General features: G+C 32.2%; 1 protein-coding gene across 1 annotated transcript in view; it reads left to right on the top strand.

Moving 5' to 3' along the window:
* The first annotated feature begins 4,082 nt into the window (after nucleotides 1-4,082).
* Nucleotides 4,083-14,914, top strand: part of LOC140436344 (facilitated trehalose transporter Tret1-like) — a 35,345-nt gene continuing 24,513 nt past the window's right edge. The window contains exon 1 of the mRNA XM_072525072.1: nucleotides 4,083-4,412. Within this exon, the coding sequence (XP_072381173.1) occupies nucleotides 4,349-4,412 (64 nt within the window). The 5' untranslated portion in view covers nucleotides 4,083-4,348. The remainder of the gene's footprint in view (nucleotides 4,413-14,914) is intronic.

Here is a 14,914-nt window from a genome sequence, read left to right as displayed (position 1 = left end):
TGTTCGACCAAGAAGAAAGAAGACTTTTTATGAATATGAACATAAAGATGAACCAATTCAATTTCCAGAATTACATTTTAAAGTAAATTTGTATTTTTATATTCTTGATATTGCCATTTCAAAATTAGATGAGCGATTTCAAAATTTAGAAACACATGTTGAATCTTTTGGTTGTTTAACAACTTAAGTGTAAACTAACTGACTCGGAAACAATAAATTTAGATATAAATGCAATAGATCTATACAATGCGATTGATATATTGTCTATCTACATTACTAATAAAAATAATATGTTGGCCAAATATCTCTATCTCTATCTATATCACTCGTTAGCAGTGTTAGCCTATCTCTTTGCTAACGAGTTAAAAGGAATATTTCCTAATTTATTTGTTGCGCTTAGAATATTATTTTTAACTATGCCAGTCACTGTAGCTCATGGGAAGCAATCATTTTCAAAACTTAAACTACCTAAGATCTACCATGAGCCAATCCAAGCTTACAAATTTAGCTATAATAAGTATCGAGGATGGGTTTCACACCCACTTATGGGTGTGAAAATTGGACAATAAATAAGAAAACTAAAAACAAAATAAGAGCAATAGAGATGGAATTCCTAAAGAGAAGCTGCAGAGTAACAAGAAGAGATAGAATAAATAACATGGAGATTAAGAAGAGAATGGGAATGAACTCCTACATAATAGACTACATCGAACAGAAGAGGTTAACCTGGTACGGACATGTCAGAAGAGCAGACCAAAATCGGTGGATAAATAGAATAACAAAGTGGAGCCCGATAGGAAGAAGAAAGAGAGGCAGACCCCGAAGATCTTTTAGAGATGAAGTGGACGAAGCAATGAGTAGAAGAAACCTACAGGAAGGGGACTGGCTAAACAGGAAAAATTGGAGAAAACGGTTGAGTGAAGGAATACAGTGAAAACTGTGGAAAGCCTTGTATATATATATATATATATATATATATATATATATATATATATATATATATATATATATATATGAAGAGTGTCCAAGCTAAGTGATCTAAGTGCCAAAACATAAAATTTTGTTTTTATTCAATCAATATGATCTATGTTCCTATGCCAATGTCCCCCTATGAGATCTACGTGCTAACTTCACTCTAGTGATTGCAAACGAAGCCCAAAGATGGAGCCGCCTGTAAGTCCGAGATCATGTGCTGTGCTATGCTAATTGATCTAAGTGCCATTTGCAGGTTAACGTATTGTCGTTAGAATCGATTGATGAATTTGTGTTTTAAAGTAAATACAATGGATTCTAGTGCGTTTGATGATAAAAACAAAACAATATCGTCAAGAAAAAAACAGAGTGAAGCTAGATTGAGTGGAAAACCCTACATTACACAAAAATGTAAGCTGCAAAAACTTGGAAAGGCCATTCCAAAAAATGAGGTTAGTACGAGATTTTTAACAGATATTTCGCTTGAAATTTGTGAATAGCTACCTAAAACTTTTTTTATTGCTACTTTGGCTTTGTTGATATGATATATTATCATGAGATTTTTCTATTTTAGATCACGTGCAAATGTAAATTCAGCTGTAGAGACGTGGTTAATATGAAAATTAAGCTTTTCGACTTGTATCATGGCCTTGAACTCAACGAGCAAGCCAGCTATCTCATGGGATTATTGCAAGTTTTACCAATCCAACGTCGCCGCAATGGTAGTTCTGGTGATTCATCAGAAAGTAGTCGACAGTGTACCGTAGCTTTTTTTGTTCCAAATGGGGAAGGTAATGTGAAAAGAGTTTGTAAAAAAACGTTTTTGGAAATATTTGCTATAAGTCCGCAAAAGATTACTACGCTTGTTAGGCGTAAAAAGGAGGGACATACAACCTTTAAGGATAAACGAGGAGGTGTTAGAAAATTTAAGTATACTCTTCATGACAGACAGATGGTAAATAATCACATCAATAGCTTCCCGAGGGACGAGAGCCACTACAGTCGTTCAAAAAGTGAAAAGGAATATCTCAGTCCAGACCTCAATGTTAATAAGCTATACAACTCTTTTAAAATAAAACATCCTGACAGCACCACAACATACAAATTCTATAGGAAAGTTTTTATGAAGGATTTTCCGAATCTTTCTTTTAGAAAACCTAGAGTTGACACCTGTAAGACTTGTGATTAACTTTTTTTAAGAGGCAAGGACAAAAGACCTTAGTATATCCAGAAAAGCTAAAAATGAGTTGGAATTACATCATAGAAAAACAGATAAAGCTCTTAATGTTTTTCAAGAAGATAGTACGAGCAGTACTCTTCCAGGTAGCGATACCTGTACCATTACCATGGATCTACAAAAAGTATTTTCGCTTCCCAAATTGACGCATAGTAGTATGTATTACAGCCGCCAATTGTCATGCTACAATTTTGGAATACACATGCAAGATACTGCAGATGGGATAATGTGCATCTGGCATGAAGGACAATCGGGTCGTGGTGGGAACCAAATATGGCATCATGTCTTTTACAAGCCTTGAATACAGGAGAGCTTTCAACTTATAAGCGAAAACTATGTATATGGAGCGACAACTGTGCAGGTCAACTGAAAAACCGAATGTTTATCTTCTTATACATTTTCTTAGTAGCTAATGGACATTTTGATACCATTGATCATAAATTTTTAGTTTCCGGTCATAGCTTTTCATCTTCAGATAGAGATTTTGCTCTTATAGAGAAACGAGCAAAATGTTCCAAGCTTCAAACAGTAAACGATTTAAAAACTGTATTTGCTGCTGCTAGACCTTCCAAACCTTACAAACTTTTAGATATGGGAGAATGTACTTTCTTTGATTTCGATAAAATATCATCAGAATGTATAGATACATCTAAACTTGGTATTACTCAAGCATCGTGGTTACGTGTGACGAAAGAAGAGCCGGGAACAGTGTGGTACAAGAAAAATTTTAGTGACTTAATTGGATGGGAGAAGTGTCGTGTATTGAAAAAAGGTGTGACTGTCCAAAACTTAAAGTCGACAGAGCTCTTGGGTTTTTCTGGTGTTCAGCAAATAAACGAAAGTAAGAAAAAAGACCTTCGCGCCATGCTAGAATTCATTAACCACGAAAATAGAGCATTTTTCACCTCTATTTTAGATATTTAGTCAAATATTATTCCTGTGGACTTGGATTATTTCCATTTTTTCTTCATTTATTAAGTATTACTAAGTTTGTTTAGTATATTAACACCGAAAATTTGTTATACGTTTTTTAGGTACTTGTTAAGGAAGCGGAATTTCCATAAACAATTATATATTTGTTTTATTTTTTTGGTTAATAAAGTTTTTTTTATTTCTGGCAATTGTTAATTTTGGTACTTAGATCACTTAGCTCGGCCACTCTTCATATATATATATATATATATATATATATATATATATATATATATATATATATATATATATATATATATCGAGGTAGTAGTATCGAGGAGGATATTTGTTTTAATTTAGATGTGACTGACCAAGTTAGGGAATTTGCACTTAAAAATGCAAGAAAAGTCGATTTTAGTATTTAGACGTGTATACCTACCTTGTGTTGTATTTCTTTTTTCTTTATTTTTCGTAAAATAACTATGTAAATTTTTGTAATTTGGTTATACCAAATTATATTTATGTACATATTATGTTGTATAAGCTCATATTTATATTATAGGTATGTATATATTCGTTGACTTAATAAATATATTTTTATGATTTAAATATTCAAAATTGTATTTTTATTAATTTTCCCTAATTTGCGATGTTTTCTTAAACACGTTTTCCAAAACTCCTGATGTGGCGGTAAATTTGGTCCTTGCACCCGAGCGGCAAAACATCTAGTCTCGGCCCTGAGTTTAAGTATCATTTTAATGTTATGTATTATATATTATTATAAAAAATGTTCATGGCTCGAGGCCTACAAGTTCCGTACAGTAAATAAATATATTATCATAAAGACCCAGAAGTACTCCGAATATAAATATCTCGTCAATCTCCACGCAGATATTAAAGTAAGCTTTGTTTCGATAGTTCCCCTTCCAGACCCTTGTAAATTTATCTCTAATTACCTTGTTGTGGTTTTAGTAGATATTCTACACTTTAAAATTTTTATAAAATAAAAATATTGCGGCACTCGGTACTTCACGTCGCTCTCGATTAATAAAACCATAACGGGTCATTTTAAACATTATATCCATTACGACTAGTTTTTAAAAGTAGCATTGATAAGAGTTAACTAGTGAAGTCTGAACTGCAGCTACCTTTATCATTTTGAACGTATTCATCCATTCGTTGATTGGGACTAGTGAAATTGTAACGCGCGTTTTGATTGCTGTGACAATGAAGTTGTTGGATTTTTCTAAATTTAAATCCAGGATTTTTCAATATTTGGCGGCGCTGGCAGGTGAGTTTCTTCTTCAATTATTTTATTACTTATTACTGACCATGAATATCATATATAATATGTCAAGGCAAGTTCGCTAATGATTGTTAATTTGCAAGTAATTATTACTGTTTATGCGGACTTCGCAGGTATAAATTAGTCAGTCTTTTATTGATACTTTTCAATTTAAAATTAGCCTACTGAATAGAAATAAGATTGTTACTATTTTATATATGAAGGGTACAGGGAAAAAAACGGTGAATGTCACAAAAGTTAAATTTCAAAAAACGTAAATTTAGAAAAGTTGGATACTTTGTTGTAGGTACAGTGTGAGTCATGTTATTGTTTCCACATAAATGTTCCGAAAGATTACCGCGGTTAGTACAATTAAACCTAGAGCTAAGATTAATACTACAGTACATTCAACCAACTTACGCCTCTAAACGATTAATGGAATTCGCAGAAAACTTTTAGTTGTAGTAAAAGGCACGGTAAACTGCACTGGAATTCTCCATAATCTTTTTCATTACTTACTTTGTATAGAATATGTTTGCCTGTATTATCAGTTAGAATTAATTTGTATAAAATTAGAAGCAAAAATTTAAATGGAATTTTAAATGTTATTGTTTATTTGGCTAATAATGAATGTATAAATATAATACACTGCTGTACAATTATTTTGTAAATAACATTATAATAGTGTACTTACTGATTATTTAAATTTATAAATCATCATCATCGTAACTAAATTCACTACCGCTATCATTATGTAAATCTATAATCACTGGATAATTTCACTAATTTTATTATATATTATATTATATTATATTATTTTTAACTAACCAATTTTTTATGCTCGGTACGTTCCACGACGGTTTTGTTTGTTTCTCCAAAATCTCCGAATGTAGATCTCCAAACATATCTGCATTCACGTTTTCATGGTATCAGCAGATTTTGATTTTAAAGAAAAAATCAAATCTGCGTTTTTTATAAAGCCTTCTTTCCCTCCTACATGAAGAATGATGTGTTTTTTGTCTTCTCTATCTTTGTGTTTTATTGATTTTATGCTGTCGTCTTGCCAAATTCTTTTAATTCCACTCTTTGCAAATATCCATGTTCCCTCTAAGTATACGAATGTATTTCAGATTTAAGTCTAGTGTATTCTCTTAAAAATTTAATTCTTTTCTGGACCACACTACTCCTTTCGCATAAAAGTAACCTATTATTTTCTTTTGTGAAATTAAATCCTAAATCTCTCAACACTTTCCAAAGGCTAGTTCTCTTAATTTCAAAAACTTGTCTTTCTCTTATTTTGGCCAGTAAAGTATCTAAACTGACAGGTTGATTGTTTTCACGCATTCGATACAAAATATTGCGAATTTCAAATTTTTCTGCATCAGGAAATCAATGCTCCTAGAATGTTTACGAGTTGTTTTCCTGTCTTCTTGATACTCAGTCACAGTGAGATCTTCTTGAGAATCTCTGACAGTCTTTAATACAGTTTTTAGCTTACTTTCACTTATCCCGAGTGCGTCAAAAACCCGTAGCTTTATACATAATAATGACTTTAAAGGTCCACCATTGTCTCTTTCCATGATAAAGTATTTATGCACATTTGCAATTAATTCATTAATATCCTACTTACGTCTAGGCATGATGGTCACTTAAAATCACACGTTTGAATTACAATATACTGAGTTCTGATCAATATGACAGAAACTTTCTAACTGTTGTGCTTGAGAGGTAAAATATAATATAACCGCTTACAACGATTCTTTTCATTAGTATTCTTTTAGGTAGTCTCTTGTTTGGCATCCTTTGGCAGTCTTTGTGACTGTATGATTGCTACAATATTCTCCATGCATCATCTTGAGTTTCATATTTAGTTTTTTATCCATATTCCATTCCATAGCTTTCCTCCAAATATTTTCCTGCAGACTTTTCTCTACCATGGCTTGTTTCGATTTAATTATCGTCCATGTTTCACTGGCATATAAAACTATAGGTCATATCACTGTCTTATAAATTCTTATTTTAGTTCTTCAAGATATGTTTTTACTTCTTAATAAGTTGTTTAGAGCAAAGATACATCGATTAACAGCCCTTATTCTCGTTTGGATTTCGTCTTTTATATTCCTAAGAATGATCATAGCTTTCTTATTATAAAAAGTGTTTACATATTTCTCTTTCTTTATGATTTAGTATTGCTTTATTGTTTTTTATGTACCTTGTTCGGTCTCCGTATTCTCAATAATTCTGGCACTGTTCTCAATTCTGTTCAACTTTAAAGAGTGCTGGGATTAGTTGGTCTGATTTTATCAATTCGATAGATAGTTTATTGGTAATTATAATACAAAAAGTACATTTACAAGTCAAATATAAATATAGACAAAAGTAAATATAAATATTAAAGGCAATACTCAAATATATAATGGAAAATATAAATATAAAACTAAGTGTATTACACCCTTTAGACGGCAAGACACTGGCAATTAAATTTTTTAAGATATTTTGTCTTGAATTATGAAATGAGATTACAAGAAATATAAAACAACGGTTGTATACGCAATTCATTACAAAAAAACGTTTTTTGAGGTGGGAAATATTTATCCCAATAAACTAAAACGCTTTCTGCTTTCACAGAAATTTTAGTGGGATAATAATTTCCCGCTAATAAAAAATTTTAAAGCTATACATACAACGATATATTAAAAATCACAAATATTTATACTTGGCAATTGTATGTCACTATGCTTTAAGGTGTATCAAACTGTGCAAAGCACCCATTCCATAGAACCACATTACACTTAACATAAATCATATTTTTTCTGTGTTCCTTTTTCTTCGTACTGCATAGGCCACATCGACGGTATTTGCCCAATAGTCTTCTCTGTGATATAAGGACCTACGTTTGAAAGTCTAACAGAATTTTCTAAAGTTGAGGACCCATTAGAACTTTAACGTTTTCTCCCTTTTGTTGTACGTAGAGCGTACCCTTTTTTGTTGACAACTGAAATTACCAATCAGTTGGTTGACTATAATTGACTAGTATTTTGGATGTGATAAAGGCTTCTTTCGCTCTTCTTTCATTATAATCTTGTATACTATGCAACTGTTTAAAATGCAAATCTCAAAGAGGTAATAAAAATCTTTATCCACCATGTACGTGATTTTTATTTTACGCAGTAAAATGATATATTCTAGTCAAGCATATCTACCCCTCCCATGTACTTATTACATGTGTCTATCATCCAGGAACAAATAACTGGAATCCTTTTCCTTTTTAATTTTTGCGCAGTTTAGAAGTCTCTTCAGATGAATCGTGCAAAGAAGATATTACAGAAACACTTTTAGTACCCCGGTCTTTCCACTTCACAATTCCACCATCACCTGCATGTGTAAAGACGTAATCACTCTGATGTATTTCTTTGTCAAGCTTTAGGCATTTAGGATAGTCTTTTTTATTTTGTCCAATTATTTCTCAGGAATAATTAGATATATCAATGAGCAACCTCTCTACAAGCCTTATGCTGCTAAAAAAATACAGACAATAATTTTTTCCGCGAAACTTCTTCGACAATTTAAGAACAACTTTTTCTCTTAAGCCCATTATTATTATCTTGCCTTCCGATATACACATCAAAATCTAGAAGGAAACCTGTTTAAGCGCAACAAAAAACCCAAATTTTAAATCCCCGTTTGATGGGCTTTACAGGAAGGTATTGTCTCATTGACGAGCGTCCCTCGAAACCAATTATCTATTGCTATATTCTGCGATGGATTGTGGACACGTGCAAGTGTCTCCTTCAAGTAATTTATGAGTGGACGTAATCTCTAGTTTGTCGAATCGTTTAGAGGCTTTCTGTGGCATCTTCGTGTTGTCGTTTAGGTGTATAAACCTCATAATATTCAGAAATGTCTTTGGGGGCATAATTACTCTTCCAATTCTTTCAAAATGAAAGTTTTTATCATTTGGCCAATATAGTTTTATACTAGGATGGTAATTGAATGTCACGTATAAAATCATGCCTAGAAATGCTTTAACCTCTTCTAATAAAAATTCCAAATCGGTGTTTTTTTGACGAGCTTACCATTTAGTTTGTGTCACTATTCTCGGTAAATATTCTTTCATTAGGAATAAGCTTAAAACTGATATGAGACTGATTGTATCAATTTCAAGGTTAGGTCTAATTTTACTAGTACTGAACGTGGGAGAATTTTATTGGTTGGCAAGAATTTTTGGTCCAGTCATATTTTGTGACAGGTGACTGCATCTCTTCATCAGAATCGCTTTCTATGTCAGACGATTCAAGTGTACTAATACGTATTTTTCATGAACTAACTTCTTTCTTATAGTCAGGATCTGCTACTCTATCATCTGAATATCCAGAAAACTCATCGCTAATGTGATTTATACTGATATTTCGAATTGAGGAGGAAGTTAAAACATTAGGTGATTGGCGTAATGTTGGGGTGTACCCCACCTCCTCATCAAAATCGGATTCGATGGCGATGGTCATTAAAGTAGAAACCCTCAATTCAGAAGAGTGATATCATAGTTTAAACGCGGAATATCCTCAAATTTAAATGTACACAGCGGCCCTCGAAAACTGCCTGTTTTCTCGATTGCAATTTGCGTTTCCTCATAAGAAATTACAGAATATATAAAGTAGTATATTTATTTGTGCTTCTCTATAGAAAAACTGACCAGGAGTTGTCGTACAGTGTAGCCAAATCTTGTTCACAAGTAGTAATTATGGTCATACAAAACCTGTATTCTTCCACGCAGCGATTATTACCGTCATAAAAATACCAAAAAACATGATTTTTTCAATAGTAAAAATTAAGCACAAAATTGTAATAAAATAAATTTTATTTATATGTTCCGTTTCGTTACGTATTTAAATTTATAAAATAAAAATCGATATTTTAAAACATTATTTTTCAATCGTTTGGCAATGTTGGAATTAGCGAGGGAACTCGGTTTTACAATTCGGATCCAGATATGCAGTAAAACTAGTTTTTATTATTTTTTGCCGAAGAAATGAACGAAGAAAACATTGGTGTTTCTATGGGTAAATAGTGCATGTGTTTTTGTGAGTATATTTTATGTGATAAGTTTGTAAACTTATTGTTGTCAATACTGTTTTATCAATACTGTATTGTAGTATTGATAAAACGTGTTATTGATAATAAGAGTGTTATAGTTTGTCGTTGTATAGTAAATATTTAGTTATATTCTTTGAAATTATTGTATATACAGTATATATCCAGATTATTGAAATACAATGGACAAAAAACCGAGTTGTTCCAAGAGAAGACAGCAAAATTCTGATGTTGATTCCAAGAATGAAAAGCCGCAAAAGAGACGGAAAATGTTAACGTCCGAAGAGAAGGTAATGATACGAAACGTTTATGAAGGAATTGTCGGCAGAAAAATGGCATTAAACGTTAGCCAAGTGGTCGATATTTGTAGCAGTTTAACAAAAGTATCCGTTAGCTGTATTTATCGTGTACTTAAAAATACATCGGAAAATAAAAAGCAAGAAAAAGGTAAAACTAGAGGTATGAAAAGCATTGTTTTGGATGACGAGACAAGGAATATTATACGTCGAAAAATTCATTCATTTTATTTTCGGAGTGAAATTCCAACACTGAAAAAAATTTCTCAAGAGCTCGAAAATGATGACTCTTTACCCAAGATATCTCGTAGGGTCTTAATCAGGACCATGCACGAAATGAACTTTCGATACGTAAAACACAACAGAAAAAGTATGCTATTAGAAAAAAATGAAATTATTTTGTGCAGAAGAAAATATTTAGAAGAAATACGAGAAATTCGCAGCACTGGATGCAAAATATATTATTTGGATGAAACCTGGATTAACGAAGGTTGGAAAAGGTCATACAGTTGGAAAAGTTTGGCAAGATTTAAATGTCAAAAGTAAACGCGAAGCATTTATAGAAGGCTGATATACAGGATTAAAAGCTCCATCAGGAAAGGGACGGCGTTTAATCGTCACCCATATAGGAAGTGATACAGGGTTTCTTGATGATGGTTTTCTTCAATTTGAGTCAAAAAAAACAGGTGATTATTAAAGAAATTGAAAGGGAGGATTCAACAATGGCTTACAGAAAAGGGGATTGCATACGAACCATCAATGCTCAGAATTTAGCTCCTTGACATTGCACGGTTAAGGAAAATTGAATATCTTAAATATGCTGTAGATGAAACTGCAAATGATTATGGTGTCAAAGTTCTGCGTCTACCACCTTATCATTGCGAACTTAATCCCATTGAACTTATCTGGGAGCAAGTGAAAGGAGAAGTAGCACGCAATAACAAAACGTTTAAATTAAACGAAATTAAGAAACTTTTGATTCAAGCAATCCTCCATGTAACTCCAGAGAAATGGGCTAAATGTATAGGCCACATAATTAAAGAAGAACATCGTATGTGGGAACTTGACACTTATATAAAAGTTTTACTAGAGCCAATTATAATTACACCAGGTGGTGAAGATAATGACAGCGATAGCAGCACTGCATCTTCAGGTTTAGACAGCGAATAATATTTTCTAATAGTTTAATAAGAACATCAGCATAAAAAAAACCAAAAACAAAAAAAAAACGAGAAGAACATAGTAAGTGTGTGTTTGTGTTTAAACACATCAAACATTTTTTTTATTTTGTTTTTATAGAATTTTATTTTGTTTTATAGGATTTTATTTTGTTTTGTTTTATACTGTTTAAGTGTTTTGTTCATTTTATTTAATAAGACAATATGGCTCTTGGCGAACCCCCATTTATAAAAGGAATCGCGCCACAAGACATAACTCTGGGGTGGTGTGGAAACTGTCTTAAAATTTGTTTTAAAAAAATTTCATTGTGTAACTATTTAAGGACGGGTCACGTCAAAAGGCGTTTTAGCGTAACTTCCGCGACAGCCGGTTGGTATCAGTAAACTTTCTGCAAAATTACTTCTTTTTTATAGCTTTTTGTTTGTGGCATTCTGTATTTTTAGGGGAATGTAGGGAATGAGCCACAAAATATTTATTCATATGTTTATTTATTGACGTTTCGATCTCTATATCCAGAGACCGTTTTCAATTATACAAATGATAGTACTATTTATTTTCTATGGCTTTTCGCTTGTCGTTCTGTATTTTTAGAAATGATGTTGGGAATAAGCCACAATATATTTATTCAAATGTTTAATTTACGGACGTTTCGATCTCTATAAAGAGACCGTTTTCAAACATACAAATGACAGATATATTTATTTTTCTATAGCTGCTTGTTTGTGGCATTCTGTATTTTTAGGGAGAAGGTTGGACATAAGCCACAATATATCTATTTACATGTTTAATACATTGACGTTTCGATCTCTATTCCGTTTTTAAAGATAGAAAAAAAAATAAACAATATAAGATTATAAAACTATATAATAATAAACAAATAAAATAAATATAACTATCATTTATATCTTTGAAAGCGGTCTTTGGATATAGAGATCGAAACGTCAGTAAAAACTTGTAAATAAATATATTGTGGCCTATTTCGAACATTAATATTTGAAAAATAAAATATAATTAACGTTAAAATAAAAGTAAGTGTACGTCACTGGATTTCCAAACAGCTTTCTGCATTTCTGGGCCTTTACACGATGACTCACTCTCTCAAATAGTGAAATTATACCATAGGTGGATGATATTCGAAAATTAGTTGGGATACAAGATATTCTGAAGACATAAATGCGTAAAAATAGGACTAAGATAGGTGAATGTTATTCAAAATATAGTTGAAAAGAAGCCCATCTTTAACGAGGGCCTAAGGACAAAGACAAATAAGGTATAATATTTAGCGTATTTTTAAAGAAAAGTATTTTTCTATTTTTAGTACAATAGTACATAGGCCGTCATTATTGTATATAAGTTGACAAAACAGGAAAAAATGTCTTACCGTCCTTTTCGCAGGTATAAATACTGAGAAAAACATTTTTCTTATTGATGAAATCTTTTACGAATTTAAATTTGGTATCTAAACATTCGCAATTGGCTAAAATCAATAACAATGCACCCACCTTCATTGTAAAACTCTCACTGAAGTAAAATTGCAATACCGTTATTGAGATTTAAATTATACTTCCTGTTCAAGATATGTGCCGAACGAGTCTATTGTGTTATTTGTTTAAATATTCTTTTGTACATATATAGAAGAAAACGGTCGAAAATTGTAAATTATAGATAAATTGTAAATTATTCTACTGTTTAAACAATTATAAACCTGCGTAGGATAAAATCAATAGTTAGATTTAAATTTTTTAGTTACCCCTTTTTCTTTTACAACTAGTTGTAGAATATACAGTGTAACTTGGATATTACGACCTGGGTAGTTACGTCATCTTGGTTGTAACGTCAATTTTTAATAGGTCCGGCCAAAAACTATTCGGTAACATTAAAACCTCGGTTTTATCGGCTAAAAATAAAGTAAGCCTTGTCTATAGCGTCATAAAATTTTACAGTAGGTTGTCGTTTTTTATTTTATGAAGAACAAAGTGCAGTGCGTTTCCGGCTTTCCTGCATTGTTCCTTCCAAGAATGTGAGAAAGTCCGATTATCCCTTCTGTGTACAGTTATGTGCCCTTGACAGTTCTATGATTTTTCATTTATCAGTGCCATCCTAACAGTCAAATTTTCTGTTTTAGAACAGTTATTTTAAGAAATTTTCGCTACGGTGAAATTGTGTTCGGCTCGTTTTGTAGCATTTGCAAATTCTTTGGTATATATTATTATTGAAATCCCCTCGTATGTGTTAAAATACCAAAAAGTATTTTCAATCCTCTTTGCGTCGCCGACTTGATATAAAAACATTTTAAGTTTGTTTATATCACGGGCGCATATCCTTTGGTAATTTTCTTTGATCGAAAGCCGCTTTTAGGATATTCTGCGTTTCAAATAAATATTTCCGTTTGGTGTTTTGTTTATACCAAGTTGAGCGAATGAATTTCAAAGATAATTGCGACACTCTCGCTGAGGCGTTGTCAATATCAGTTTGCTTCAGCGTTTGCCCAAATTTTACGTCAAATTTGTAATGTTTTCTTGTTTTTCGTCCCTTTTCATGAAAAATATGTAGTGTATTGTGGCAGTTAATAGCTACAGTTATAGTGAGGTTTTAAAAGATATCCACATGTTCCATTTTACTGTTTTTTAAGAAACCCTGTTTAAAGTTTGTGGCCCAATTTCAACCTCAAATTTGTATGTTCCTAAGGAGCCGTTTCAAAATACTTTTCATAGTATGGAGATGAATTTGTTCATGTGGCAGAAAGTGTAAGCCCAGTTCTACCCCCAGGAATTCCAGTTTAGTTGAAGTCTACTTTCCACCCCCAGAAATTTTAGTGAAATCAAGGTAACTTTTGTGTTTAAATTTTAAAGGAAAAATAAGAATAAATATTTTTATTAATAATTGCTTTCATAAGAGTTTGTAAGATAAATGTTTCTCTTTGTTATTTTTGTATTTACTTTTGTGACTATTAATATAGTATTTTTGTATTGTCTATTTTTGTAACTGTTTGTGATGAGACAACAATAAATGTTTAATTTTTTTTCCTAAACCATTTTGTTTATTTCTCTTAACTAACTCTTACCAAATACCCTGAGCCGACCCAGCTACTCCAAATAAACCCTGAGCGCAGTTCGCATAAGTTTCGTTTATTTTGCTTGCCCTATCTCCACCCCCAGTAACTTCTGTCTCCAATTTTAAACCCCCCATAGTAATACCCTATGTGGTAGGCAAAATATTACGTTACAGTTTTGTTTTTAGATTTTAATTTAGTAATTAACTTTTTATTTAGTACCAAAAGGAAAGCCTTGCTTATTAAAGATAAAGTGCGTGTTACAAGAGCATTTGAAAGTGGTCGAAAAATATCTGATGTATGTCGGCAATTTGGACTTGTTAATTCGACTGTCCGCTCAATCCCAAAAAACAAGGAAAAAATTTTAAAAGCCTTTAATGAGGAGGGATAAAATGTTAAAAACATTAGGAAGTGCATTCGTAGTGATGTAGATTCAGATCTACTCAAATAGTTCAAGCAGTGTCGCAGTTCTGATGTTCCTGTGTCCGAGCCATCTTAAAAAGAAAAAGCTACAGAGTTCGGAAAACTGTGTGGTGAAGATTTCACATGCTCTAACGGCTGGCTAGATCAGTTTAAAGCCCGGCACACAATTTCCTCCGAGAAAATTGTTGTAGAGGCAAAATGTGTGGACGAGAACGTGGCAGGTGATTGGTTACAAAACACATGGCCACAACTAAGGAAACCATATAAGGATGAAGATATCTTTAATTGCGATGAAACTGGTGTCTTTACAAATTACCGCCAGACAAAACTTTAAATTTTAAAAATCAAAAATGTGTCCGTGGAAAGCTTTCAAAACAAAGAGTCACGGCTTTTGTTTGTGCGAACATGACAAGTACAAAGACAAGAAAGCTTTTGGTTATTGGGAAAAGTTTACATCCTAGATGTTT

Source organism: Diabrotica undecimpunctata, chromosome 3 (genome assembly GCF_040954645.1).
Source record: "Diabrotica undecimpunctata isolate CICGRU chromosome 3, icDiaUnde3, whole genome shotgun sequence".
Lineage (NCBI taxonomy): Eukaryota > Metazoa > Arthropoda > Insecta > Coleoptera > Chrysomelidae > Diabrotica > Diabrotica undecimpunctata.
Note: the sequence above shows the minus strand (reverse complement) of the source record. Positions and strands in the feature narration are given on the sequence as shown.